The sequence below is a fragment of the Podarcis gaigeae genome, assembly GCF_964106915.1.
Source record: "Podarcis gaigeae genome assembly, chromosome: 14".
In the NCBI taxonomy this organism is placed as follows: domain Eukaryota; kingdom Metazoa; phylum Chordata; class Lepidosauria; order Squamata; family Lacertidae; genus Podarcis; species Podarcis gaigeae.
Window position 1 is genome coordinate 28,370,246 of NC_139690.1, and position 27,707 is coordinate 28,397,952.

The 27,707-nt window shown below is 51.3% G+C and overlaps 3 protein-coding genes and 1 long non-coding RNA gene across 8 annotated transcripts; 2 read left to right on the forward strand and 2 right to left on the reverse strand.

The window, feature by feature from the left end:
• Nucleotides 1-547: 547 nt before the first annotated feature.
• Nucleotides 548-9,745, forward strand: VPS33B (VPS33B late endosome and lysosome associated). Its single transcript, XM_083711984.1, has 23 exons — nt 548-724; nt 813-893; nt 1,312-1,373; nt 1,570-1,619; nt 2,307-2,374; nt 2,920-2,965; nt 3,520-3,614; nt 3,777-3,881; nt 4,219-4,315; nt 4,805-4,882; nt 5,057-5,130; nt 5,325-5,411; nt 5,498-5,588; nt 5,937-6,011; nt 6,718-6,782; nt 6,999-7,053; nt 7,146-7,192; nt 7,412-7,544; nt 7,715-7,788; nt 7,883-7,984; nt 8,108-8,183; nt 8,715-8,831; nt 9,230-9,745. Exons 1-23 carry the CDS (start codon nt 629-631, stop codon nt 9,307-9,309), a joined length of 1,854 nt encoding a protein of 617 aa, XP_083568110.1. The 5' UTR covers nt 548-628; the 3' UTR covers nt 9,310-9,745.
• A 2,622-nt stretch (nt 9,746-12,367) lies between these two features.
• Nucleotides 12,368-21,366, forward strand: PRC1 (protein regulator of cytokinesis 1). 4 transcript variants are annotated; one of them, XM_083711997.1, is made up of 14 exons: nt 12,368-12,628; nt 12,825-12,957; nt 15,213-15,335; nt 15,423-15,656; nt 15,747-15,917; nt 16,021-16,170; nt 16,413-16,560; nt 16,661-16,797; nt 16,927-17,022; nt 17,137-17,283; nt 17,820-17,930; nt 18,734-18,832; nt 19,262-19,427; nt 20,199-21,366. In XM_083711997.1, the coding sequence occupies exons 1-14, from the start codon at nt 12,618-12,620 to the stop codon at nt 20,225-20,227; spliced, it is 1,755 nt and encodes a 584-aa protein (XP_083568123.1). In that variant the 5' UTR covers nt 12,368-12,617; the 3' UTR covers nt 20,228-21,366. The 4 variants fall into 4 exon arrangements, with proteins under 4 accessions (XP_083568123.1, XP_083568121.1, XP_083568122.1 ...); XM_083711995.1 differs by having other exon boundaries at nt 12,388-12,628; nt 19,262-19,504; XM_083711996.1 differs by having other exon boundaries at nt 12,414-12,628; nt 19,325-19,504; nt 20,199-20,501.
• LOC310831454 lies at nt 18,981-19,270 on the reverse strand. Its single transcript, XR_014557876.1, has 2 exons — nt 19,137-19,270; nt 18,981-19,102 (listed from the first exon to the last, which is right to left on the reverse strand). It is a non-coding gene; the product is annotated as an uncharacterized lncRNA (long non-coding RNA).
• On the reverse strand, nt 21,268-25,361 carry RCCD1 (RCC1 domain containing 1). Of its 2 annotated transcripts, XM_083711999.1 has the most exons (8): nt 25,182-25,361; nt 24,522-24,722; nt 24,238-24,391; nt 23,755-23,876; nt 22,968-23,072; nt 22,669-22,827; nt 21,883-21,912; nt 21,268-21,777 (listed from the first exon to the last, which is right to left on the reverse strand). In XM_083711999.1, the coding sequence occupies exons 1-8, from the start codon at nt 25,342-25,344 to the stop codon at nt 21,635-21,637; spliced, it is 1,077 nt and encodes a 358-aa protein (XP_083568125.1). In that variant the 5' UTR covers nt 25,345-25,361; the 3' UTR covers nt 21,268-21,634. The 2 variants fall into 2 exon arrangements, with proteins under 2 accessions (XP_083568125.1, XP_083568126.1); XM_083712000.1 differs by lacking the exon at nt 22,669-22,827.
• Nucleotides 25,362-27,707: the final 2,346 nt, after the last annotated feature.

Consider the following 27,707-nt stretch of genomic DNA (forward strand, 5'->3'; position numbering starts at 1 on the left):
GTTGGTTCCCTGGCTATCTGAGGGGTAGAGGGAGGGTTTCCAGCTTCAAGGATGGGGTGGGTGGGAGTGCTGCCCCTGGTATAAATCACCAAAACAAAGTTTCTCGGATGATAATGCTTTTCTCCTTGGGCTCATGGAGCTGACCAGGCATTAATGCAGCAATGAAGTGGCTGCCCTGACAATGTTGAAAACGGAAACTGCCCCAAGTGTGGTCACAGTTTGCTTTGGAACCAAGGCGGGGAGAGATCTCCGGGAGGTGAACGTTCGCCTAGGAAGGGAGTTGGCAGGGTTTTGGGGGCCAGCCTCCCTCTCCCGGGGATGGGGCAGTATGCACCGAAGCAGCCTGCTGCGAGGGAGGCAAGTAGGGTTCCCTCTTAGCAGGGAAACAAATGCGGCCGCGGCTGGCTCTGCCCTCCCAGCATCATCGGGCAGCCAATGAGAAGTTTCTCCACCACCTCAACGAGGAAATGGGGAGTCGGAACAATAACAAGAACGGACGAGGGCGCGAACGGAAGCCGGCTGGGCCGCGTTCTCATGGCAGCAGGTCCACTTCCGGGCTGTCCCGGCAGCAACAGCGTTCGCTGGGGAGGGTTCCGGGAAGGAAGGGCGACGTCCTACCCTACCAGCCATGGCATCCCCCGGCCACCGCGACGCCCCGGAGCTGCCGGACTTCAGTCTTCTGAAGCGCCTCGCGCGGGACCAGCTGGTCTACTTGCTGGAGCAGGTGGGATGGGCGGGTACTGGGGCGAAAGCTGCTCCCCTCGGCCCTTGCCTGGCAATGACGCTTCGCCTCTTTCTCCCTCACCCTGTAGCTCCCCGGCAAGAAAGATCTGTTCATCGAGGCCGACCTGATGAGCCCTCTCGACCGCATCGCCAACGTCTCCATCCTCAAGGTGCGCGAGGAGCTCCCCGCTTGCTCCCTCTTCCTGCTCCTTCAGGCAGGCAGAAATTCGGCAGGTGCAGCTTCTCCTCCCGCCCCCGTTAGGGGTGTAGTACGGCCAGCGGTGGGAAGGCTTCCCGTGTTGTGACTGCCCGGGCTTTAAAGCAGCTGCTGAAGGCACAAAAGCTCACCTAGGAGAAAAGGGCAAGGGGCGGGGAGACTGACGTGAGGATGCTGGGATGAGGAATTGAACTTGGAGGATCCCACTTGAGCTGTGCCTACTGGCAACTTCTGTCCAATTTCGTTGCTGCATAAATCAGAGGAAATGGGGAAAGAGGAAAAGGGAGTCATCCCCACCACCACCCTCAAGAAGCAGGGGTGCTGTGCAGGAGGTTGAGCTGATCACTCTCTGCTTCCATCTCTCTTTGCAGCAACATGAAGTGGACAAACTTTACAAAGTGGAGAATAAACCAGCCCACAGTACCAGTGATCAGTAAGTGTGTGGCAGGAGGTCTGCCCTGTTTGGGCTGACTGAGTCTGCTGCATGGGGTTGCCTGCCTGCCTCTTTTCTGCTTGCCAGGGAAAGGCGATGCTTCTCCATCCCTGAGCCATGGGACAAAAGCAGACAGAGCAGAGCTGTTTCCAAGACTACTCCTTTCACGTTGTCTGTTTTGTTTCTTTCTCCCAAGATTGTGCTTTTTGGTGCGGCCACGGATCAGGAACATGAAGTACGTGGCAGGTAAGTTGGTGGTTTGCATGTGCTGGCCTGAGGGAGGAGCAGTAATGGCAGTTGTCAGTGGTAGATCTGCTTTGCATGCCGTAAGTTCCAGGTTCAATCTCCATGTAGGGCTGGGAATGTCTCCCTGCCTCAAACCTTGGAGAACGGCTGCCAGTCAGTGTAGAAAATACTGAACTAAATGGACCAAAGTTGCTTACTAGCTCCCAGGCTTAGCAGGAGGTCCCAGTATGGACAGTCTGTGCTGAGCACCTCTGAAAGGGATATGAACTGTGTAGTGGTCTGATTGTAGCAGTGCCCTGAGGAATTATGGAAGAAGGGTATCATGACTAGGTCAGAGCAGAAGTCTTATCTACCCTGCCTATGGTAATGTTTCAGGCTGCTACCAGAATTCAGGGGCATGCTGGGTAATTGGGGAGTGGGTTTCAGCCTGTCTCTTCTCCTGGTTCTTGGCAGTCTGCCTACCTGCATCTATCTCAACAGGTATTTCTACCACACACCCCAAGCTGCAAGAGTATAGGACTAAGGGGTCTTTGTGCAAGTTCATGGGGTGTTCTGTATTATTACAACCTGTTGCAAAGCTGCTTTGAGATTAAATTAAAAATATTCTATATAAAAAAGCAGACAGCTGGATTGCCTAGAAAGGGCTTGGCCAGCCTCGCCTGCTCCTTGACTCATTTTTTTTTCTAGACATAGTAAACGCCGATAAGGCAGCTGGCCGGACCCGCAAGTACAAGATTATCTTCAGTCCTCAGAAGGCGAGTCTCTTGTAGCCAGGAGTTGTGGGGTCGGGTTTCTTGGGACTTACCTTCCAAGTAGTCCAGGGGTAGCTCAGCAATGATGTGATGTGTGGACCTTCTGAAGTGCTGCTGGCTGGCTGGTCCCTCTGGCTGGGTGGCATTTCCCAGTCTGGGCTGTGACTGCTGCCTGGGCTGCCCAGCTCTAAGATGCATTTATTTGTGGGCAATACTGAGCTAGATGAACCAATGTTCTGATTTGTTATAAAGCAGCTTCCTGTGTAGTCTGGGCAGTGGGTGGTATGTGGGTGTAGAATTAGGGGGGTCTCTTTTATATCCCAAGCCTCCAGACGTTTGGTTGAGCTTAACATGTTTCAATTTAGCCACCACCAATTTCACTCTCTGCAACAGTTTAGAAGCTAAAATTAGTTGTGCCTGTAAAACACCCTCCTCTGCCCTTGGAGGAGTCTCTTCAGATTTTCTCAGTAGAAGAGGGTTCTAGGGATACTTAGACTGCTTGTTCCCAAAGCTGCCTGGAGCTGATTGTCTTCTCCAACCCTTTCCAGTTCTACACGTGTGAGATGGTGCTGGAAGAAGAGGGGATCTATGGGGGTGAGTTTCAGAGACGGAGAACAGAGATTTTGCTTGGCAGGACATCAGGATCAAAGTCAGCGGGTGGGGAGGGGGCTGTACTTGAGGCAAGCAGCAGTTCAGCTGGTGATTGGCTCCCTGGCATCCCCTTCCCCAAGCTCAGAAACTTTGAGCAATGCTGTCCTGATCATGCTTACTCAAAAGTAAGACGCACTGTGTTTCATAAGGCTAACTTCCAGTTAAATGGCATAAGATTGCAGTCTGAATATGCCAAATGGAATATTCATTGTTCCGTGTATGGGATTGATCTGTATTGTATTAATTTGTGGTTAGTTTTTCATCTTTTAAGGTATTTTGATCATGTTTTAAGATGATTGTTCACTATGCTGGGGCAACCCCAGGAGGAAGGGTTGGGTATAAGAAGAATGAATGAATAAGTAATATTGCTACATTTAAAATAAAATTAAAGAAACACCTCACCTGAGTTACTCTAAGCATCTAATTTAAGGCAGTGGAGAGGTTGTATCATTGGTCAAAGGCAAAATCCCCCTTGTGTTGTCCTGGTCTCTCGGCAGACGTGACCTGGGACGAGTGGTCCTTCTACTTACTCCCTTTGGATGATGACATCATCAGCATGGAGCTCCCGGAATTCTTCCGTGACTATTTCCTGGTCAGTATTGACTCCTGCAATGTCCCTATCTATTCACACAGCCCTCCTCCCCCTCGTTTGCCTCAGTGTCACACAGCAAGTACCAGCTCAATAATTTTAGGCACAACTTCCATTTCCACCCTCTTGTGTCAATCACAGCTTCCTTCTCTTGTGCCCCAGTAGGAAGGAGACCAGCGCTGGATCAGCACCGTGGCCCAGGCCTTGCAACTGATGAACTCTCTCTATGGACCATTCAGCAGGACCTATGGAATTGGCCGGTGTGCTAAGGTGGGGCCTTGTTGGTACAGGAGGATCAGCTGAAAGAATGTGAGAGAGGTCTGGTCCAGAGAGTAGAAAGTATCTGGGTAAGATGGGGTGGGCATGTATTGACTATATAGCAGAAAGAGCTCTGAATACAGATGTTTCCAAGAGCTTTCCTCCACATTGGTGAGACCTTAGAATCATATCATATCATAGCAAAGTTAGTGCTGGAAAGCAAGCAGCTGGATTCTTCCAAGTCACTTAAACAGGGCTGTTGGGGTCAGAGGCTGTTGGGGTCCTGCCTCCTTGATGGGACCCCCTCCCCGCTACACTGGTTGGGCTGATGGGTCTGATCTTCTCCCAGATGGTCCATGAACTCTGGCGCGAAGTGGTGGAGGAAAGCGACGTTGACAGTGTGGGCCGGAAGCCAGAGATTGGTCACGTATTCCTCGTGGACAGAGGTAAGGGCATGAGAAGTAGGTTCTGTTAGACGGGCAGATGGGGCCTGGTGTCATGCCTGGAGTCCTGGCCCAAGGTCGTGACTAGAAGTTTCTGAAAGAGCCTAAGCATTCATCTGTGTAATTCAAGCAAGCGCAGCTATTTTTGCTAAGCTGAGATGCATGAAATGCTGTAAAACAAAACAGATCTCCTGGATGTGGGACCCCGTCTTCAGTGAATTCAGATCTTAGGTCCACCTACCTCTAGGGGCAGCTATTCAGAATTTCAGGCAGAGTCTCTCTCCCAGCTCTTACCTGGAGATGCCATTGAACCTGAGACCCTCTACATGCAAGGCAGTTTCTCTGCCTAGGATGGCCCTTCCCTCTTATGGGTGTGGGTGGGGAAGAAGCCCAGGGTGTACACCCCCTCTCCTCCCAGGAGGTGTCCCCTTTGGTTCTGATACTCCTTTCTGCCTCCTGCCCATCCCATCCCTCTCCTGGCTCTCTTTTCAGACGTGGATTATGTCACAGCCCTTTGTTCCCAGGTTGTGTATGAAGGCCTGGTGGACGATACCTTCCGCATCAAGTGTGGTAAGTTTCCATTCCTGGGGTGGGGCTGCTTCCCCACCTGCTACCTCTCCAGAGGTCAGGAGGGCCTGCCTGCCTCCCAGAATGGTCATTGATCAGCTGACACTTGGGGGCAGAGGCTGCTCGCAGGCCAGGTGTCCTGTCAAGTGAGCACCCTGGTGAATTTACTTTCTGCAGGGAGTGTTGACTTTGGCCCAGATGTCACCTCCTCCGATCGAAGCATCAAGGTCCTGCTAAATGCTCAGGACAAGGTGAGTGTCTGCCTTCCCTTCTCCTGAAGGCAGGCTTGGTCAGGGAATTTAAGGCCTCTCGATAGCAGCAGAAGGTGCTGCCCTGTTGTGGGGGCGAGTGGTGGGAGCACTGGTGCTGTGAGCTGAGGGTTGGCCTAAATGGAGGTGGGGGGAGCTAGGTGCTATCTGGCCACCCTACTTGCCTCTCCCTGCAGGTCTTCAGCCAGATCCGCAACGAGCACTTCTCCAGTGTCTTTGGTTTCCTGAGCCAGAAGGCCCGGAACCTGCAGGCGCAGTATGACGTGAGTGGGATAAGCGGAGAGGGGCAGTGGGGGGCGGGTAGGATTCCTGGATGCCTCAGGATGCAAGAAGTGTTCTCCCTTTGCAGCGACGGCGAGGGATGGACATCAAGCAGATGAAGAACTTTGTCTCCCAGGAGCTGAAAGGCTTGAAGCAAGAGCATCGCCTGCTGAGTCTCCGTAGGTCTCATCCTCTCCCTCCTGGGGCAACAGCATCAAATGGTGGAGGATCAGCTAGGAGCAGCAGAGTGTCATCACTGACTTCCTTCTATAGACCTGGCCCGGTGGCATCGTTCTGGGGTGGGGAACCTGTAGCCCATGAGCCACATGCTGCCTTTTGCCCATGGAGAGCAGAAGAACAATGGGGTTGAAGTGGCACAAGGAGAGAGGGTGGGAAGAGTGCTGTGCACCCCTGCAGTGCTGTAAACTCCATCCCCTGTCAGCAACAGCTTGTGATTTGTCTTTTCCTCTGGGTCAGTGCCCTTGATTAGTGCTGCCCTAATTCACGAGTCTTCTTTGTGCCTGCAGATATTGGTGCATGCGAGTCCATCATGAAGAAAAAAACCAAGCAAGATTTCCAGGAGCTGCTGAAGACAGAGCATGGTAAGATTCTGACCTTTCCCCACTCGATCTAGCTTCCTGAGCCCTAAGAGCCACATTTTCAGGCATGTAAAAATACAGGTGCTCAGTAGATGTTGATGCCTCTGACAAATGGCATCTGGATCACTGAAGAAGCCAGGAAGCTGGTTTTACATCTTTTCGGGCTTCTAGAATATCTCACTGCCTCCTGAGTTTTGGAAAAAAACCAAAAGCCCTCAGTGCCTTTGATGTTCTTGTTGCTATTTCTCTCCCCTCAACTGAAATTTCATGCTTGCTACACCCAAGATTTGGACCACTAAACATTCAAGAATTTACTTATTGCAGTTGAAGACCTATAGCGGTTGAACTTGATGATAATAGTCAGGTGCTGAATTTGGGGAGTTAGACTGGAAGACAAGAGAGAGACACAATGGGGTGATCGGGGGAGGAGAACCCCCATGCTTTCCAATCTCACGGCTCCTTTCTGTTTCAAAACCGGTACAGTTAAGAGAGTTCCTCAGCCTCAACTGATGGATTCTTATGGAACAGTTTGTGCTTTCTAACCCAGAAGGTTTACAAGCGTCTCTGAGCATGGCTGTTGCATGATATGCTGCTGGGAAGCAAAGGGATTTTTTTGAGGGGAGGGGGAGCATACTGAAACTCTCTAGTAGAGTTAGAAAGAATGGGCTGATTCTGCTCTCCCTGCCCCCCGCCCCGCTTGCCTTTGCAGCCCTCCTGGAAGGGTTTGACCTGCGCGACAGCATCAGCTTCATTGAAGAGCACATTGACCGACAGGTAAGGGAGAGGCCCGGGCTGGGGAGAAAATGCAAGCACTGACCTCTATTGGTGTCCGGGTTCACCAGACCATGTAATCAGGAGCAGAAATGCACTCCCCTAAAAAGAAGGGTTTCAGTTCACTGTTATTCAGTAACATAGTCCCCACTAGTACATGGTTAGCTTTTCAGAAGATATAATTGTACAAAAAGTTAAAATTTCTCTCTCTTCTTGCAGGTGTCCCCCCTTGAGAGTCTGCGCATGCTGTGCCTGCTGTCCATCACGGAGAACGGTGGGTGCTCTGCTGCAGGAGGAGGGGAGCCATGGGAGCTTGCAGGGGTGTGCTGCAGCGCATTCACCTCTCCTTTCTTCTGGTTGCTCCAGGGTTCGCCCCCAAGGACTATCGCTCCCTGAAAACCCAGTACCTCCAGGTGAGGTGGGAAGGGAGCAGCCCTCCTTTCGGCAGGAGGAGAGGGGATTTGGCTTTCCTGAGCCTCTGTGGCTGTGCGGTTCCTCCTGGCTGGTGCTGGTCCCGCTGGCCTCATGCTCCCCTTTGTTATGATCCCCTGCTGTCCTCCTCTTTTTGGGACAGAGCATCCTCAGCAATGCCTCTGCCCTGATGCTCATCTCCCCCCACCCTTCTCTTCCAGAGCTATGGACCAGAGCATTTGCTGACCTTCCATAACCTGAAGCACCTGGGGCTCCTGACAGAGCAGGTGCCAGGGGAGACGCTGACAGCCGTGGAGAACAAAGTCAGCAAGCTGGTGACAGACAGAGCGGCAGGTACAGCATCCTGCAGCAGCAGTTTCCCTTTGGAGCCTCCGTGTGGCCTGTGGAGGGGCATCCTGATGAACCAGGAAGGAGCAGCTCCTCAGCAGAGCAGACAAGAGCTCAGTGATCCTTGAAACCTTGTTGGCCCCAATGACCTGCTTCCTTTTGCCCTCCTCTTCCAGGGAAACTCTCGGATGCCTTCAACTCACTGGCCAGGAAGAGCAATTTCCGAGGCATCAGCAAGAAGCTGGGACTAGTGAGTGTCATGGGGGGGGGGGGCGGTTTGGAGCCGTAAGGTCAGCGTGGGGCAACAGGCATCCTGATAAGACAAATCTCTCCCCCTTCTCCAGATCCCCCGTGTGGATGGCGAGTACAACCTGAAAGTGCCCCGGGACATGGCGTACGTCTTCAGCGGTGCCTACATCCCCCTGAGCTGCAAGTTGATAGAGCAGGTGCAAACCAGATCCCCGCTCTTCCCTTGTGGCCCTGGCCAGCCTCCCAAGAGAGGCCCCAGTTTCCATGTCCCTTATTGTGGCTTCTGCTGACTCTGCTGCCATCTTGGCTGCCTCATGCAGGTGCTGGAGCGCAAGAGCTGGCTGGGCCTGGAAGAGGTGGTGCGGCTCCTCGGGGGAAATGAATTTTCTGTGGCAGGTCAGTGGCTGGGAGCAAAGTGTGGGCAGCACCAACATGCGCTGTCAATGCTCTTTCACCCCATGGGGTATTCTCTCGTTATCATTTCACCCACATGTGATAACATACGTCCTCTGGGCATGGAGTGGTGTGGGGATTCGCCATAGCCTGAGCAGTACAGGAGGTTGTGTACATTCCTTCTGTTGTATCTCTGGAGTGGTTGATAGACATTATACTCTTAAAAAATGCAGCATGCCTTCTTGACTTTTTGAAAAAACTAGCCAAGGTGGTTAACACATTTTTGTAAAACACGACATTATCAAGCACCAGAGCTTAAGTGAGGAAGGTGCTTCATACCATCTAGGACACTGACTGACAGCAGCTCTCTGGGGATTGAGGCAGAGTTTTTCCCCCAGCCCTCCCTGATATATAACACTAACACACACAAACACACCTGCTTCAGTTGTGTGTTCATGCCTGTCTGGAGCTTAAGCATTTCCTTGGAATTAAACTGAGGGAGACCAGCTGCATCCTCCTCTTTTCTCCTTGCAGATACCACTGCGGAGGAGAATCCTGCCTGGGACTCCCAGCGCATCGTTCTGGCCATCTTCTTAGGTGGCTGCACCTTCTCTGAGATCTCAGCTCTTCGCTTCCTTGGCAGAGAAAGAGGTAAAAGCAATCCCTGAGCCAGAGGCAGCAGCGGCTTGGGAACTGGCAGTGGGCCTGCCCTGGTTTATGATCCCAGACAGCTGTTTGTTTGGCATAATACATATTTTTAAAACGATTTTAAATGTAAGAGGAAAGCAAGAATCTAGCCCTTATGAAGTTTGGAAAAGGGATCAGAAGCTGGAGAGGCCTCTCTTATAGCTCCTTGTCATATATTGCTTAATAAATTATGCAGATACGCAAACACATGCAAGCTTCCTAAATGAACATATTTTCAAGGCTTTGAATTTAGCTATTTTTGCCTCTCTTAGAGCAAGCCAGTGGAGGCTTTTGTTCTCACCAGACTCCAGGCAGCCTCGTTTGCCTTTTGCAATTTCATTTTCTGGCTCCCCTTTTTGCAGGGATCAGGTTCATCTTCCTGACGACAGCCATCACCAACAGTGCCCGACTGCTGGAATCAATGATAGAGACAAGGGCATAAGAGCTTTTGCAGCAAGGCATGGGCGATGGGCATACTTCAAGCAGCTGCGGCAGCCCTCGGATATTGCAGCAATGCTACCTGGAAAGTCTCCCCACTGGAAAGTCTCCCCTGTAGGCCGGCAGCTGGCGAGTTGTTTCTCTACCCAGCAAGAAATCTGGGCTTGGACATCTCTTCCTTCTTGCTCAGCCCGCCCATGGCAGGCAACGGGCTGTTCTTTCAGGAGCTTGACTCTCCACTGCTTTGAACTTTGGGCTGCCTCCTGTCCAGTGAGAGGGCCTTTCCTTCACCCACCCTGGAGACACTTGGCCTTCCACTGCCCCCTTCCACTGCGACTCCTCCTGGCCTGCCATAGCACTGGGAGTATGCAGGGAGAGGTGGTCACCTGCAAATGTGACTCCTGCCAGTTCGAGCAGTGCAATAAAGATGTGTCTGGTAACTGGTCTGAGCACCTGCTCTTTCTTCTTTCTCCCTCCATGTCAATATGGGGAAAGTGTGCTAGCAGGGAAACTGCTTCTTTTGTCATTGGCTACCCGGTTTAAGGTGCTTTGGAGCTTCTGCCAACAGATCAGTGAAGCCAACCAAGAAGCAGGGGAAGGGAAGGCAGGCTGCTGTAGCTGTAGGGGAGTGGCACAAAGCCAGCTTTGAAGTGGGAGCTGGGAAGGGCCCTGGCCCCCAGGGAGACTGCCTCAGCACACAGGAGAGAAGAGGAAGCCATTGCAGACCCTCTCCCCTCAACAAAAAAGAGCTTCTTTCAGCCTCAGGGTCTGTGCAAGATCCAAAAGAAAACTGAGCTGCAGTTGCCAAAATGACAACTCTACATAAATATTTACATTTATTACTAAGGTTTTATATCCTGTTTTTTAGTAAAAGTGTTGTGGCTAGGGGATATATAAAAATAAAAACTCCAAACAAAATAGATCAAGACATAAAAGCATAAGAGTGAAAAAGCAACAGAGAAGGGAGGTTCCCAAATATCTGAAATTCCACCTCCTTGCCTGCAGACTGTCTTGGGGGCAGTGGGGCCCTCTTGGTAGTTCCTCCGCCGTCAAAGGTGGAGGGGGGGCAGCCCAGAAGAGGGCCTTCTCTGCAACAGTCTCTAGGCTGTAGAACTCCCTAAAGAGGTGCATCCAGTGCCTTCATTGTACAGCTTTTGGATAATGGTGAAGATGCACTTCTTTGTCCTAGCTTTTGACATTTGTGGTGTGTTTTTAGGGTGCACCTTAATTTTATGGTTGTAAGTTGTTTTATATTGTTTTTTAAGATTGTTAATGCTGTAACCTACACTGGGACCTCAGGGTGAAGGAAAGGTAATAATAAAAGAGCAGGAAAAAGAGGAACCCTGCCCCCCCCACTGTTTAGAAGAGGCAGAAGGGATAAGAGAAACTGTCACCGTACAAAACAACTGTGCATAATGGTGCAAAGAAAGCTCATGTCTGCTGGTGTATTGTGGAAGATAAGAGTCATAGGCCATTCAGACCTTTGGCCAAATGAGACCTTAGGACAGTATGTCAAAAAACGCTTTCTGCTTCTGGGCAACACACAGCAGCACTTTCCTCTATCTGCTTGCTTTCTCGACTTTCTTTACTGCAGGAGAAGCTGCCTACTCAGACAAGGTGTGGATATTTTTCCCTTGGGAAGGAAGGTGAGTAATCCAATACACAAGCTACAGCAAGGAGTGGAGAGAATGGCTGGCAGCCAGATCCTACAGTCATGGGGGAGGGGGGCTCAGGTGGAACAAACACAACCCTCGGAAGGAAATGCACCAAAAACAAAAAGGATAGCAAGACTGGCAGTGCCCACCAAGCATCAGCTGCCAGTCATGACACCCCATGGAGGGTGGCAGCCCCAGGACTATCTTCCCTCTTTGGCATACACAGCAATGGCACTCCAGCATCCCCTTCCTATGGCAATGGTGGTAGTGCCTGCCATCCGCTGTGCAAGCAAACAGGAGTGCAAGTCACACCATTTTGGGGAGGAACAGCACAGCATAGACTTTGGTCCTTTGGCAGAAGAGATGCGCAGCCTTGTGGACAAGCACTCAAGACCCCCTGAAGGGGAAAGAGTGCCTTTGTCAAGAATGCTGGGCAATGCAAAACTCTGGTGGTTGGTGCCCACTGGGACTGGCAGGAAGACCAAGTAGGTAGAACCAGAGCCAATTTTTCTTTTATTGATTACATTTCTATCCCATCTTTCTTTTTCCAATGATATCTACCCGCTTCTCCATTTTACCCTCAGAACAACCCTGCGAGGTAGGTTAGATTGAGAACAGTCATAGAATGGGGGAAGCAGCCCAAGGTCACCCAGTGAGCTCCATGGCTGAGCGGAGACTTAACCTCCAACCACTAAAGCACACTGGCGCTCTAGGACTGACAGGCTAGAACAGGCTTGCTTAACCTCGGCCTTGCAGATGTTTTTGGCCTACAACTCCCATGATCCCTAGCTATCAGGACCAGTGGTCAGGGATGATGGGAATTGTTGTCTCAAAACATCTGGAGGGCCGAGGTTGAGGAAGCCTGGGCTAGAACCACCCTCTGGTCGTCAGGAAGGAGGCAGACAGGTAGGGGGTAGCTTGAGGGTGTGGGGAAGCGCCCCATTTGCCTCCATGGCCCACGAAAGGGGTCCCGGGGTTATGGCAACTGCTCCCTCCGTGCTGGCTGCAAACGCCTGGCCGTTGCCGATTTCTTCCCCTCCCCCTGGCGTGGGCAGAGAAGAGGGGATGGGTGGGTGGCACCCGTCCCCGTCCCCTCCAGCAAAATCAGTGCGCATTCCGGGGAATCCCCGGCCCAGTTTTGCAGAGGGGGGACCCGCTCCGGCCGGCCCCCACACTACTTTTAAAGCAGGGGCTGGAAAAGCCGGTGGGCGGGTCCCCACTCCAATCCATGCTCCGCAGGACTGGGTCGGCTCCTCCTCCGCAGCGCTATGTCAGAGGAGATGCTTGACGCATTGAGATTCGCCTCGCGCCAAGCACCGTACTTGGGCAAGTGTTACGTTCCTTCCTTCTACGTCGCTACCCTTCGATAGGCTACAGTGAAAACAGCGCTTCCCTCTCATTGGGCAGAACGAACGCTCGGACGGAATAAACGCCAGGGAGGTGTCGTCCGTCTGGCAGTTGGGGGCGTGGCGGCGCCTTATACGGAAGCCAATCAGGGGGCGGCGGGGTAGAGTTTGAATTCTAGGCGGAGGCGCAACGGCTAGCGGAGTTGCGCGACGCGGAGCCGAATAAGCAGCGGCGGTGGCAGCAGCAGCAGCGAGGGAGAGAGCAAGAGGGAGAGAAGTGGGCTGGCTGGCCTTGGCGGATACCCGCGGCCATGAGGAAGAGGTGGGCATTTGGAGGACGAAGTAGGGGGCGCGCTCTGGTTCGCAGGCGGCTGCCCGTCCGGTGTAACTCCGCAGTCGCCTCGCTGCGAGCCAGGAGCGGCCTCTGCCCCGGAGCGTCGCTCTCTTCCCAGGTGGCTGGTCGGTCATGGGGAGGGTTCATTTTCCGCCCCTGACGGACTACCTTCCCTCTCTCGCAGCGAGGTTTTGGCCAGCGAGTCGGTGGCCTGCCTGAACCAGGCGCTGTTCCAGCTGCGCGACATCTGGGAGGAAATCGGCATCCCCGAGGACCAGCGCCTGCAGCGCACCGAAGTGGTGAAGAAGCACGTCAAGGTGAGCAGGGCCGAGAGATCCTGCCAGCTGAGCAAGGGCGAGGCCATGGGATGCCTTATGCTGACTCAGAGCAGTGGCCCATCTCCCCCAACATTGGCAGCAATGGCTGTCCAGGGTTTCAGACAGGGTCTTCTCGGAGCCTGACCTGGGGGTTGGACTTTCTGCAGACAAAAGCAGGTGCACTGTCACTGAGCTGACATGGTCCTTTCCTACCAGGGCTGGCATAGATATTAGGCAGGGTGAGGCTGCCTCATAGCCCCAGAGTGGCAGGGCGGGGTACTGCAGCTGGAGGCAGCAGGGCAGGGTGGCATTTTCCATTTTGCCTCAAGTGACTAAATGAGACACGCCATCCCTGTTCCCCATTGCACTGCTTAACCAGAGGCTGCTGGGCTACAACTTCCACTCTCCCCAGTTAGCTTAGCTAGTGGTCAGAGAGGCTGGTGGCAGCTGTAGGTCCAAAAATATCTGGAGACTGAAAATTGAAAAATGCTGTTTTGGAGCAGGGGCTCCCAAACTGGTCAGAGGCTCTTCATTCAGGTCACTGTGGCATGTCTACTTTAGCTGTTCATATCGATTTTTAACCATAATTTAATTGCTTGTTTCATTAGTTTGTGTTCTTTGTATTTTGCTGTATTGCTATCTATCTGTTTGTTTGTTTGTATACCACCCTTCATCTCAGAGCAGAATAAACCGCGGAATAAAATCATACAGCATCTGACAATAGAGCATTACAATTGCTACAGAAGGTGGAAAAATCATTAAGCAGTCTGGGTGGGGGGGAACAGAGAATAGAGGAGGCTCACCTGGCTTCACGGTTCAAGGTCAAGACCTGTAAGATGATCCTGTGACTGGATTAGACCAAAAGCCCATCTTGTCATGCAACAGAACACAGGAAAGTGCCTTAGTACTTTGGTCCATCTAGCTCAGTATTATTCACTGGCAACAACTCTTCAAGGTTTCCAGTTTCCCAGCCCTACCTGGAGATACCAAGGATTGAACACCTGAATGTAAAGCAGGTGTTCTACCAGAACTGTGGCCCTTCTCATCCTATAGTAGCCTTACTGCCTCCTGTGGGAGCGAATTTCGCAATTTAATTGTGTGCTGCATGAACAATTTTCCTTCTCTTTATCTTGAATCTCCCTACATTCAGCTTCATTGGATGACCTGTTTGGTTATCACTGTCTGCTTTCTCCACACCATGTGTAATTTCCTACTACTATATTGTAAACAAAATCTGCCCTTATTCCCTTATGGGGTACACAAGAGCCCTTTGTAGGTTCTCCATTGGTAGGAGAAAATAAGAGGCCAACCAGAGAATATTGAGAAGCAAAGCAGCTAGTAAGCCTGATCTTTATTAAAGCTGTTGCAGCAGGGTGCTCCCCTCACAAGCAGGAGAGAGGAGGAGGACCCCAAACAATGGTGTGCAAGGCCTTATATAGTCATTTTGAAATTCCCTGCCCTGGAGCTCAAAACTATCCCTCCATACATAGTACCTACATCACAGAAAAGGTGGTCTACAACAGAAATTTGAATGCTGTTCTGCCAGGTTATCTGATAATGCCTTATCTGATTGCCTTTCCTGGTAGTCTGGCCATTCCTTTGAGATGGTAATTACATAATTCCTGAGACAATGGAAGGTTTTTTCACCTTCCTCCTTGCAGAAAAACACTTGGTCAGCTTGGGAGTCAAAATGGTTTAAGGACTGTCCTCCTGTGCTGCTTCACACATGTGGTTTATTTATTTATTTATGTATGTGTTTGCTTGGTGCATTTATGAACATTTATTATATCTCTAAGACCTTAAAATTCTTATAACAATATCATGCCTCCCGTTATCACCTTTTTCAAAATGCTGTAATCTTTCCTCACAAGGGAGTTGCTTCAGCACCTTGATCATTTTGGTTGCCCTTTTCTCTACAGTTTTTCTAAGATGCAGGAACCAAAACAACCTCACAGTCCAAGTTCAGCTGTACCACATTTGTATGAAGATGTTACAATATAGGCAATTTTATTTTTGGCCCCTGTCCTAACAGTTTCTTTTTGGTGAAGGACTTGTGCATGATCATCACGAAAAGCAAGCCCACATGTGCAGGGCTTTCTTGGGAATGATCAGCGGGGGCCTCTGACATGCTCTACTGATATGGAGCTGCAAGCACCAGGGGAGGGGGTTTCCTAGATTAAACTGACTGGGCTCTGTAGCTGCTGTAGTGTCCTTGCTTGCTCTGGGTTCAATGCTGCTTGCTCTTGTGCCACCAGGGCTTGCTGGACATGATGATTGCAGAGGAGGAGAACCTCAAAGAGCGTCTCCTGAAGAGCATTGCAGTGTGTCGCAAGGAATTGGTGATCCTCTGCAAGGAGCTGCAACTGGCTCCTTTTGAGGTGAGGCTGTGGGCTGGCGAATGTGGCTCAGACACCATCTCTTAGAGGGTGGTCCTGCTGAGCTCAGGAGGACTGTTTTTCTCACAGGAGGACGAGGAGACCACCATCCTGCAGCTAGAGAAGGACCTGCGCACCCGTGTGGAAGTAATGCTGAAGCAAAAGCGGGAGAGGAAGCAGGAGCTGAAGGTGCTGCAGGAGCGAGACCGGGAGATGTGCGACCTGCTTTGCACAGCTCCCTATGACATTGACAGTGAGGCTGTGCCCAGCCTGGCGGAGCTGGACCACTTCCGGCGCCACTTGGCAGGACTAGCAACTGAAAAGGTGGGCACACTTTGTGTGTGCGTGAGCAAAGGTGGGGAGGCTGAGGTTGGGGCTAAATGGGTAATGTCCTGCTTTGTCCTGCTCCTCCAGGAGCGCCGGCAGAAGGAGTTCCTTGACACCAAGAGGCAGATCATCCTGTGCATGGAGGAGCTGGAGCACACCCCAGACACCAGCTTTGAGCGAGATGTCGTGTGTGAGGAGGAGGACGCCTTCTGTCTCTCGGAGGACAACATTGCCGCCCTGAAGGATCTCTTGCAGCAGGTCAGAGGGTGGGGTCTGGGAGAAGGATCTGGGGGGCCTTGCCTGTGACTTCCCATCTCTTCTGCTGCTTTAGTTTGGCTCAGACTGGCCTTTCTGTCCCTAGCTCGAGAGCAGGAGAGCTCAGAAGGAAGCCTTGTGCCAAGAGCTGCGTTCCAGGATTCGGGTGCTGTGGGAGCGGCTGCAGGTGCCTGCGGAGGAAAGGGAAGCCTTTGCCCCCTACATGGTGGGAGCCAAAGCCGCCATCATGGATGCTGTAAGGAATACTAAAGGTCTGAGGCCTCGGACCAGCAGCAGTGGTTCCTGTGCCAAGCCAACAGGGAGAAGGGGTGCTTCGTGCTGGGCTCAGGATCAAAGGGGAGCTGTTTCAAACCTTCCTCTGCCTGCTCCGAATCCCGTTGCACCATGAGAGAGCCCCCCTCATGTTCTGCACACAGGAGGGGAGAGGGGGTCAGTGCCATCAAGGTGTGTGTTGACCCTTTGCTCTTCCCCGTCTAGCTGAAACTGGAAGTGGATCGCTTGCAAGAGCTGAAGTTTCAGAACATCAGAAATGTGGTGGAGGCCACCCGGGCTGAGCTGGCAGACTACTGGGACAAGTGTTTTTATGGGGAGGAGCAGAGGCGAGCCTTCTACCCCTACTATGAAGGTGAGCAAGTAGACCCCTCCCCAGCTGTTGCTGCTGGGTATAGATTGATTGGCTGTGGCCTCTTCCTACTGGGTATCCTGTTTTCCCCCCTCATTCCCAGATGACTTCACTGAAGAGCTGCTGCAGCAGCATGAAGAGGAAGTTTCCCGGTTAAAGCAGTGCTACGAAAGGCATCAAGAGCTGTTTGAATCCATCCACAAGTGGGAGAAGAACTGGCGCCTCTTCCAGGAGCTTGAGGTACAGCCAGAAGCCACACAGATGGCCAGATGTCTGGTGCTGGGCCAGGTGGGAAGCCACTGAGGGCCAGCCTAGGGTGGCTTCCCAAGCACAAGAGGCCGACCCATTTCCCAACTTCTCCCTTTTCAGAGGAAGGCGACGGACCCCAGCCGCTTTACCAACCGAGGGGGTAACCTTCTGAAAGAGGAGAAGCTGCGAGCAAAACTTCAGAAGACTCTTCCAAAGGCATGTGGCCCTTTCTGCCCTTGGGAGGGACTGAGGCAGAAGGCCAACCAGCCTGCTGTTTGCTTTGCACCCTGGTTGTGTAGCTTAGCTGAAGCCAGTTGTCTCTCGTTGCAGCTGGAGGAGGAGCTAAAGGGGCGTGTGGAGCTCTGGGAGCAGGAGCAGGAGCAGGCCTTCCTGGTGAATGGGCAGCGCTTCATGGAGTATGTGGCAGAGCAATGGCAGCTCCACCACATGGAGAAGGAGAAGGAAAAGCAGGAGCGAGTGAGTGAACCAGCTAAGAGCCCTCAAGCAGCTTCCATCTCCGCATCACTTAACAAGGACCCCTTTGTCCTTCTTGCTTTAGTCTGAAAAATGTACTCCTTTCTCTCTTCTCTGGCTGGTGACTGAGATCACCTTGGCAAGGGTCTCCAAAGGATGGGAATGAGCTGAACCATCCGCAATGGGTGTTTTGAGGCCTTGCTTTGTGTGTCTGAAGTACAGGGGAGAGGGGGATATACTTTGGAGCAATGGTCCCAAAGCTGACACATGCTGCTGTGAGAACCACCCAGTAATTTGAAGCTTAAAATTAGCTGCTGGGCTATCTTGGGCAACCTGAGCAGGAGTCATCAGTACCCCTCTGGCAGTGGGTAGGTAGGCTGAAGAGAAGATGTCTGCAGAGGACTTCAGTCCCACCAGTCTTGTAGCCAGACATGAAGGACTTCTTGCTGCCTTCTCTTTTTGTGGCTAATCTAACTCGCTCGCCATCCCCTTCTGAGGCTTCTGTGGATACCAACCACCCCAATTCCTTTTTCTTCCAGCAACTCAAGAAGTCTCGCCAGATTGAGGAGGAGATGATGTATGGCAGCACCCCACGGACCCCCAACAAGAGACGGGGCTTGGGCTTCATCACACCCAGCAAAGTGCGGAAGGTCCGTGTTGCCATGTGATGCTTCATGCAGAAGGGGCGCTTTATTTGTTTGTTTGTTTGTTCCTTAGTACGATATGTGCAATGAATTATGAATTTTGGTGGTTTTTTTGGTTATTCTTGAAATAGTTATGGGATGGCAGTGTGGCTTTTGTTGAGCATTTCGATTGTACTGTAATGTAGAAAAGTGGTGTACAAATTAGCACTGAAATATAAATGCTGGAAATGTAAGCATTAGTACAATAAAATCAAATGATTTTCAAGGAAAAAATGCCTAAGGAGCCAAAGGGAATTGAGAATCCCTCACAGTGGTTACAAGAACCCGTTTTTGCAAAATACTGGGTGGAAACGCAAATTCCAGGAATAGCTGAGATAAAAAGCAAAGATGTGTGAATCACAAAGCTCACACAAGAGGAAAGGAGGCAAACCTAATAAATTTCTGCAGAACTACAGTATGTTTACTGATTGATAGTCTAGCAAGGTATACTCCTCAGGAGATGATGTAATAATAAATAGCATAGCTATAACCTGACCTTTTGCATAATATTTTCTTTTATTTTTTAAAAAATAAATTCTATGGTACAGCCACATCCAGAGCATTATGCACAGTTCTGCTTGCTCTTAATATGCATCCACACACCCTTCCAATATTTGATAGAGTTGGTGTAAAAAAAAAAAGAAAGAAGAGCTGCAGCTCCACTGTGAGGAGATGTTTTATTGCTAGGTGCTTGGGGTGGAAAAAGAGTGCTTTTGCCACCTGGAGTTAGGGAGAACGCACTTGTGTTAACTCATGGTTTTTTCTTGCAGCTTAACACCACAGCTACCCCAAACAGCACCATCCGTTCAGCATTTGGGGGCTCTCTGTTCCACTCCCCAACACCCCACCCAGCACTCTCTGGAGGAAAAGTAAGCAGCAGCTGCTGGTATCTAAATTCTTTGTTTCCAACATTCAGTCCTGGGTGCAAATCTTTTTTATAGCTACGCATGGACCCAACAGGGAAATTATCAGCAAGGGCTGGGGGCAACCTCATGGTTTACTGAAGTGCAAGAAAACTTATTTTTTAAAAAGTGTTAATGTTTATTACTAGCTTTGTAAAACATTATTTAGGCAACATACATTTATTCCTCCCAACCATCCTCTTAAGCAGCAGGTACTGGAAGTAGAAAAGAGGCCATCTTCCTAACACTTCAGCAAAAGTTCTGTTGCCACTTTTATGCCCAGTCAGAAGAATGCAGTGCCCTCGTAGAATGTTGTTATGTGTTGTCCCCCACCCACCCCTGTGGCTTACTGGTTCCTGGTTGCTCAGTAACCTTTTCTGTGTTGCTTCTCTGCAGGGCTCCCGGAAGCTTGTTGTCAAAAGCTCTAACCTCCAGTGCTGCTCCCCTCTGCCTCCGCAGCCTGTCCGGACTCCCAGCCGCATGGCCCCCAAGTCCCCTCGCCCAGGACCCATGGAACACAACAAGGAGAACGTCGCTCAGCTCAACAGAACAGTTCTGAGCGGTGGGTGCACCCCTGCAGCCCCTGCCCAGAGCACCTGCAGCATTAACTCTGTTGCCAGCACCTATTCAGAGTTTGCGGTAATTTCCCTCTTCTCTCAACGCCTCTAACCTGACAGCCACCACTCTCAGCAACTGGGCTGCCAACTGCCCTTGCCTGCCCCACTCATTCCCTTGGGGAGCCACAGGCCACCCAGGATGCTGTGAGCCACCCTTGAACTGTAATGAAGCATGCAGTACAACGGTAATCATTTCACATTTTCCTTCCCAAGAGCACCCCCTCCCTAGCTGAGCCAACCTCCTAATGCAACAAGCCAGCCGTTCACTCTACTCTGCTTGGTTGGTCTCAGACATGGACAGCACCTGGCCCCACACCTGGCTTGCGGTGGCACTTTATGGATAAACTCAGGTTGCATGTGAGCCTATGTAATAAAGTCCTGGCCCCATGTATGCGTTTTCTGGAATGGAAAGCAGCTTCGGGGAGGGGCATGAACAAGCATAGAGCAGTGGGGAGGGAAAGAGTGTACCTGGACACTGGGAGGGGGACATTTGGAAAGGGGTTAAGCACCTCTTTATTCCCCTTGCATGTGTTTGCCTGCAATATACCTGCACGAAGCTTGGTGTCAGTGGGGAAGGTTTCCTTGGGTTGTATAGTGTTGGTACACCTTCCCTTCCCTTCTGCCCTGGGCTGGGACTTCCACACTCACAAGAGGGTTTCCACTGCTCTTTGATCCAGCTTGCTCAGTCACATCACATAGAATTTATCTTTTCACAGCAAGAACTTTCAAAGGCTTCCAGATCTGACTTCAAATCCCGCATCCTTAACTCCACGGTTTCCAATGCTGAGAGCTGACGGAGAGCTTGTACACAGCGGCAAAGGAAGGTAGCCAAAGGAACTGGCACCACTGGACTTCCCTCCTGGGGTTAGGCAAAGCCGTGTGCCTCCCTGCTTGGCTCTGTTGCCCGTGGCAATGGAGGCAGGGCCACTTTTAACTATTTGTTCCTTGTTTTTACCACAATTATTTTTTTAAACAATTTTTTTTGTATATTAAAAAGAATAAAATGTAAATGTTGCAAAGGGTTTCTTATAAGTAAGCCTACTCTAGTGCACAACTTGCTGTCTAGTCTAGGGTTCCAGCAGCAAGGGAAGAGGGATCCTGGCCCACCCCAACCTATCCTCTTGCAAGCCTCTGGAACGTTCGCTCCTGCCCTCTGCTAGGCAAAGGGTGCAAGAGAGTCCGCAGTGGCAGCACTCCGTCCATCCTGTTAATGCGGACAGAATCTTTACTGCCCTTCTTGGTGCTTATGCGGTTGCTTTTGGGAGAGGGGGAGTAGTTGCAACAGAAGTGGGGAGGGAAAGCAGGCAGCCCCTAAGCTTGCTTGCAGTAGGAAAAAGTGATCAGGTCCTGGGGCTTTTTAGGACGTGTCCCCATGCTTGCTCCAGAGGTCTTGTTCCACTGGAGAGAAGCACAGCTCACCTTTAGTTATGACAAATGGGACGGGGCTGACTTCTTGCTGCTGCCTTTGAGCTGGGCTAGTCCTGGCTTCCTCATGGGGAAGGAGGAGGAGAGGCTTCTGCCAACCACCCTCACCCTCCCCATCATCGTGGCTAGATTTGCACCTTGTTTTCACTACAGTGTCCTTTTATTATTTATTTGTATGGCAGTATGTTCACATCTTGTTTATCTGCTGTTCTGTATAATGACTAATCAATTGTATTGTTCTGATAAGGGCTCTTAGCTGAGGAGAGCAGTCTAACTCTACTCCACTTCTACCGCAATCCTGCTACCTGGCATCTGGCTTCTTGCCCGAAGAACCATAACTGTGTTGCAGGCTAATAAGGATGACAGTAGCAGCAACAGCTTTATTCACAAAATGACTGTTCCAATATCTGTTTTGTCCATCATGGCAATTTAGCGCTACATAAAATATGCTCTGTATAACTCTGTCTCTGTGGTGTTCTTGGAGGTGCTAAAACAGCTCCCTCTTTTATCTAAAGATGTCCTTGTGTTGTCCATTGAAGTAGCTGTTACTGGAAGGCAGGTGGAGAGAGGATTAGATGAAGCCACTACCCCTGATCTGGGACTTGGATAAAGTCAGATTGAGCCTCAACTCAGACAGTAGAGCATTGGACTGGAGTGGCAGTAGGAGTAGGTCCTGTTCATGCTGTCTTCCCAAAGGTTTCTGGATTCTTGCCCTCCATCTCAGCTGTTATTGGGCCACAGCATGTACATAGGTAGTCCATGGTCCACATACCACGTCTACTACACGTAGACCCCAGTCCACAAAGCAGGACACCCTCTTTGCCTCATCAGAGCTGGCTGTCTGCCCATGCCCCAGTTGGCCATATTTACCTGCAACCAAGAAGAGCTATTGGCACCAGTTTGCCCTTGGAGCAGGAAGAGAATAAGGAGTACTAACCCTAAGGGCAGCTATAATCCACCCCCCAGCTTACTTACCCCAGCCCCAGGTGTAGAGCTCTCCTGTACCTGAAATACAAGGATGACCTGTGTTTAACTGAGGTTGTTGAAGGATAATAATAATAATTTATTATTTATACCCCGCCCATCTGGCTGGGCCTCCCCAGCCACTCTGGGCGGCTTCCATAAAAACCAAAAATACAGTAAAATATCACACGTTAAAAACTTCCCTGAACAGGGCTGCCTTAAGATGTCTTCTGAATGTCAGGTAGTTGTTTATCGCTTTGACATCTGCTGGAAGGGCGTTCCACAGGGTGGGCGCCACTACCGAGAAGGCCCTCTGCCTGGTTCCCTGTAGCTTTGCTTCTCGCAATGAGGGAACCGCCAGAAGGCCCTCGGCGCTGGACCTCACTGTCTGGGCTGAATGATGGGGGCGGAGATGCTCCTTCAGGTATACTGGACCGAGGCCGTTTAGGGCTTTAAAGGTCAGCACCAACACTTTGAATTGTGCTCGGAAACATACTGGGAGCCAATGTAGGATAACAGTTGAGCACCTCTTTGGGGGAATGGGGCAGATCCAAGAAACAATGGAAAAGGAAAAACCTTTTGGGAGGGCTGCTGGACATCCTTACACATAAACTGTGTTAGACGTCACACACATTTTACGCTTGTTTGTCCTTCACTCTTGGATGTTTCCCCTTCCACAAATGAGGCTCAGGCGGACAGCAACAGCCCCAGGATATTTTTCAGGTACTGGGCAGTGAAGCCTTCATCCTGCTGTCCCTGTGCTCCCCTCACTGAAAGACAAACCCAGCGTCCTCTTACATGTCACAGCAGCGGTGTGTCGTGAACCACAGCTGATCTTACAGACATCTGCCCCATCTGGCATATCCAGCAAAGCAGGGAAGGCTTGGATCGAAATGAATGCAGCCTTGCAGGGTCCTTGTGCTGCCTCCTGCTCTGTCAAGCTCAACTCGGTGTCCCCTAGAAACAACCCAGTATAGGGTAAATAAAACTGCCAAAATCAACTCGTACCCCAGCAACAGCCACGGGGTATAGTGTATGTTTGCCCTGGGCAAAGTTTGCCAAAATAGCATCTAGCTCTGTCCCAGAAGTGGCCTCACCTCTCTTCACCTCTGCCGTGGTGGCTCTACTCTCAGCCACAGATTTGGAAGGTAGGGCAAGTTGTCCCGTCTCGTTCCAGCCCCAGACGTACAAATCACCTGCTTCTGGCAGAGAGCGAGAAAGAAAACAGCTAGGAGCTCAGTCCAGGACCAACGTAGCCTTTTTCCCAAGGAAGAACCCTCATAGGGCTGGCGAAATGTATTCTCCAGCGAAAGCTGATTCTGGCCCTATGAGGGATTTGGCTTCCCATGCAGAGGGGAGTTTATTATTTGAAAGCGATGGGAAGGGTTGTAGCAGAAGCCTCGCCCCCATCTTTATATTTTTGGGTTTATAACTTTAAGAAAGATTAAGACAGAAAAAGTAAATAAGGGCAAAGGAGGTAACTGTTAGCAGTATCTTTAACAGCTGTGAAGAAAAGGGAACCTCACTTCTGTAAGAGATGCATCTCTCAAACCCCCATTAACTTTTTAAGCAGTGGCAGTGGCTGATTGGTGGTTTTAAGTCAGCCTTGGCCATTGAGGGAGGCGGCCCAACAAAAATATGTGGACAGCCACAGGGTCCCTGCCTCTGTTCAAGGAGCAGGAGCCCAGTTAACCCCTGACACTACATCAACAAGCCTCTAAAGGTTGGCATAAACAATTCCGTTGATATTTTTGTTGCTATTGTTATTACCAATGTAAAAAAGCAACACACAAACTACAACAAGTCTATTTTGGGGTGCAGGAATCCCTAGCTAGTCATTGCTTAAGATGGGCCACTACAGACCATGCCCTCCTGCCCCCTTACCACTAATCCCAGCTGAATGCCATCCTCCTGCCGCCACATCCACCATGGGCACCCCGTACAAGGCTTCCACCAACTGGGGCTCTGTCCTGCTCTCCAGCTCCCCATGGCCCAACTGCCCGTGCCTGGGAAGAAAAGACAGGATGAGGAGTAGCCACCATGCTCCCCCCCCCATGCAGAAGCCCATCTGGCACCAGGTAAGAACCTAAGAAGAGACCTGCTGGATCTGGCCAATGACCATTCTAGTCCAACATCCTGTTCTCATATTGGCCAACCAGATGCCTATGGAAACCCACAAGCAGGATCTGAGCTGAAGAGCACCTCTCCCCTTCCTCTACTGGCTTCCAGTAACTAGGGAGGCAGAGCATAGCCATCATGAATAGCAGTCATTGTGAGCCTTCTCCTCCATGAAGTTGCCCAATCCTCCTTTAAAGCTGCCAGCCATCACTGCCTCCAGCAGGAGGTCCTCACCTGCGCCAGACTCACCTGCCGCCTCCCCAGGAGAAGAGGGCCCCCTCTGTGTTCAGCAGCACCGCATGCTCGTAGCCCAGGGCCAGCTTGCGAGCCTGCAAGGTGGAGGGCAGAGGGGTGAAGAAAGGGGGCCGAGGGGCCACGTACCCGCCAGGCACCAGGGGCAGCTCTGGGGCAGAAGAGAAAGAGGGTTAGGGGCAGAAGGGATGGCTCATCCTGGGGTGCAGCAACAGCTTCCTCTTCTTTCAGGGCGGCGCTTCTGCCCGCGCACCTACCTACCTACCTACCTACCTACCTACCTACGGTCGCTGTTTCCTCAGGGAGGATCTCGCACCTCCACGCCGGCTCTCCTTCCAGGACCAGGGCCGAACCCTCCACCGGCCAGCTCTCCACCGCCGCCTCCCGCAGCACCAGCACGTGCGTCTCCGACGGCAGCACGTCCCGGCAGTCCTCGGGCAGCGCCGCGCATACCGCGCCTTGCAACAGCACCGGGGGGGACCCTGCGGGAGGCAGAAGGCAAGACGGGGCGAGGGGGGCGGATTGGAGCTCTCAGTCCAAGCGGAGCAGGAGGCAAAGAAAGAATATCGGGGCCACAGAAAAGGAGGAACCACCACCACCCCCCAGCCAGGGACGATCAGGCAGCAACCTAGAAAGGCGGCTTGGGGCCACCATCAAGGCTCACGGAAAAACTTCCCGCTCTCCTCTATCGACGGGATGGGGCTCCTGTGACCTGCCTGGCGTCGTGGGGTTGCATCTCCCGCAGCCCCAGCAAGCAGGGGAGGAGTTTGGGGATGCTGATGGGGGGTGCAGAGCAGCATCTCCCCCACGGCCGGGACCCCTTAGTCTGTCCCTTCTATATGCCTTGGAGCGCGCGGTTCTCCGCTCCTGCTCAGCCTAAGAAAAAGGGGTGGGGAAGCATGAACCCCGCTGGCCCCGGGACTCTGGTGGGTGCCTCTCACCGCCGGCGCGGACGATCCCGGAGAAGCTCCAGCTCGGTCTCACGCAGCGCACTGGCCCGGCCTCGCCCCCGACCAGCAGCGGCGCCACTTCCAGCCCGGCTTCCGTCGCCTTCCCGAAGCAGAAGCCGAACTGGAACCAGCTTCCCCGAGCTCCCTCCGCCATCTCCGCCGCCCGGAAAGCGAGCGCCTCTTGCGGCGGGTCGGGGACAAGAGGCGCCTCAGTCGGCAGTTTCCACCCTTTCCCTGGCTCTGGTGGCCTTGGGCCGCTCCGGTGTCCCGCTACCCTCCCCCCCCCCCACCCGAAAACAACTTGCTCTTTCCGCTCAAAGTTGATGGCTAGTGCCGGGACTGGATAAAAGGCGGATCCAGAATTCATATGATTTTTTCATTCAAATTAAATAAAACCACCATGATACTGGACCGTGTCTGTAGGCAGAACCAAAAAAAATCACGCACCCACTGTTTCGTGGGGCCACTATCGTGCAAAAACATGGTTAAAAATACGGATCCTCATTATTTTTGCACTAGATCAGCCCGAAGCCACCATCAGATCAAACATCATGGCCATGGGCAGAGCATGCACCACAAAAAACTCGGATCCACAGCTTCCTGGCCATAATATGGCTCCAAAACGTGGTTTCGAAGCACGGATCCTCATAGATACTCACGCTTTTTGCATTGGGCCACCTCAAACTCATCTTCAAAGCACATATCATAGCCAGGGGCACAGCCTGCACCACAAAAAACTCGGATCCATGGCTTCCTGGCCATACCGTGGCCCAAAAACAAGTGGTACCAGTCCTTGCAGTTTCCTTCACAGTAAGCCATAGTTAGGTCACCACTCTCCTTCATGGATCACTGCCTTGTCGTGGCAAAGGGGCTTGAACAACTCAAAGAAACTATGAACTATGTCATGCAGGGCCACCCAAGATGGACAGGTCATAGTGGAGAGTTTTGACTAAACGTGATCCACCTGGAGCAGAAACCGGCAAGCCACTCCAGTATCCCTACCAAGAAAACTCCATGGACAAAGATAACAGGCGTATAAAAGTTATGACGCTGGAAGATGGGCAATTCGGCTCCAGGGACCACACATTTACTCCATAAGACGCAGACATTTCCCCTTACTTTTTAGGAGGAAAAAAGTGTCTTATGGAGCGAAAAATACAGTAGTTTATAAATTTTACCCAAAAGGTAGACCTCTGTTATGATGGACTCAAGTTCTGTCTTTTCTCTGATTTAACTGTCTGCCATACAGTATTTGCTGAATCTGGATATTAGTTGACAGTATGTAAGCAGTTTCATATTTTTTCTCCTCTTTAATACTTCGGCATGTTTTTGATCTCTTCTCGAAGATGAACCATATCTTGGTAAAATATATAGTCGGACATTCTTCTCTTGGCTCTAATAGTAATGTTCCTGTGGTGACACTAACAGTGCCTTTTTGTGATTTTTGTGGTGCAACTCATGATTTTTGTGGTGCAGGCTGTGCCTCTGGCCATGACGTGTGATTTAACAGTGAGTTAGGGGTGGCCCAATGCAAAAAGTGTGAGGATCCATGAGGATCCGTGCTTCGAAACCACGTTTTTCGGCCAGTGTCACCAGGAAGCCGTGGATCCGAGTTTTTGTGGTGCAGGCTGTGCCCCTGGCTATGATGCGTGATTTGATGGTGAGTTAGGGATGGCCCAATGCAAAAAGCGTGAGGATCCATGAGGATCCATGCTTCAAAACGTTTTTGGGCCTGTGTTGCCAGGAAGCCGTGGATCCGTGTTTTTTTGTGGTGCATGCTGTGCCCATGGCCATGGTAATTTGATCTGATGGTGACTTTGGGCTGATCTAGTGCAAAAAGCATAAGGATCCTTGTGGATCCGTGTTTTTTAACCATGTTTTTGCGCCATTGCGGTGCCACGAAACAGTGTATGCATGAATTTTTTGGTTCTGCCTGAAGACTAAGATGTGGTCTAAAGTATCATGGTGTTTTTATCTTGTTTCAATATAAAAAAGCTGTAGGTGCCTGAGGCAGTGAACTGGGGCAGTACTGGACTTAATGTGCTTCTTATAAGGTAATGGTTGTTCCTTCACATCTGTCATAAGCTACAAGCAACCCAGGTTGCCCCAAGAGCAGGGACACAGGAGCACTGTAACTGCCTCCCCACCCCCACCCCAGTACAATGAAGCTGAGAGAGACAGTGGTAGAAGGAACTCCTCAACATAAGGCTACAGTCCTTGCAATAATTACCTGGGTTATGTCCCCTTGGGCTTCCTGCTCAGTAGGCAAGCCTAAGAGTGCACATTAACTCTGCTTTTAAAATCACTCAAGGCTTTTCTTCCCTGCCTCTTACCAGAGAAACAGCTCGATGCTTGTGTTACATGTGTTACCTTGAATGAAGCTGTGGAGAGAATATCCTAAATAATTCAAACCAGGAGCAGAGAGGAACTATTATAATGCCCCTACTACTGCCAAGCAGCTGCTGAAGCTGGACCACAGAAAACCAGGGCAAGCCTGAAACCAGGTCCCCTTTCCCT

What these genes read in the sequence shown, in the direction of transcription:
- VPS33B (XM_083711984.1), top strand. Translation starts at nt 629, where the DNA reads ATGGCATCCCCCGGCCACCGCGACGCCCCGGAGCTGCCGGACTTCAGT. An exon ending in GAACATGAAGTACGTGGCAG is followed by an intron (nt 1,620 to 2,306) that starts GTAAGTTGGTGG and finishes TTTTTTTTCTAG; the next exon opens with ACATAGTAAACGCCGATAAG. An exon ending in GCTGCAAGTTGATAGAGCAG is followed by an intron (nt 7,985 to 8,107) that starts GTGCAAACCAGA and finishes TGCCTCATGCAG; the next exon opens with GTGCTGGAGCGCAAGAGCTG.
- PRC1 (XM_083711995.1), top strand. An exon ending in TTCAGAAGACTCTTCCAAAG is followed by an intron (nt 17,023 to 17,136) that starts GCATGTGGCCCT and finishes CTCTCGTTGCAG; the next exon opens with CTGGAGGAGGAGCTAAAGGG. An exon ending in CACCCAGCAAAGTGCGGAAG is followed by an intron (nt 17,931 to 18,733) that starts GTCCGTGTTGCC and finishes TTTTTCTTGCAG; the next exon opens with CTTAACACCACAGCTACCCC.
- RCCD1 (XM_083711999.1), bottom strand. Translation starts at nt 25,344, where the DNA reads ATGGCGGAGGGAGCTCGGGGAAGCTGGTTCCAGTTCGGCTTCTGCTTC. An exon ending in CGGGATCGTCCGCGCCGGCG is followed by an intron (nt 24,723 to 25,181) that starts GTGAGAGGCACC and finishes TGCCTCCCGCAG; the next exon opens with GGTCCCCCCCGGTGCTGTTG. An exon ending in CACGGCAGAGGTGAAGAGAG is followed by an intron (nt 22,828 to 22,967) that starts GTGAGGCCACTT and finishes GGTTGTTTCTAG; the next exon opens with GGGACACCGAGTTGAGCTTG.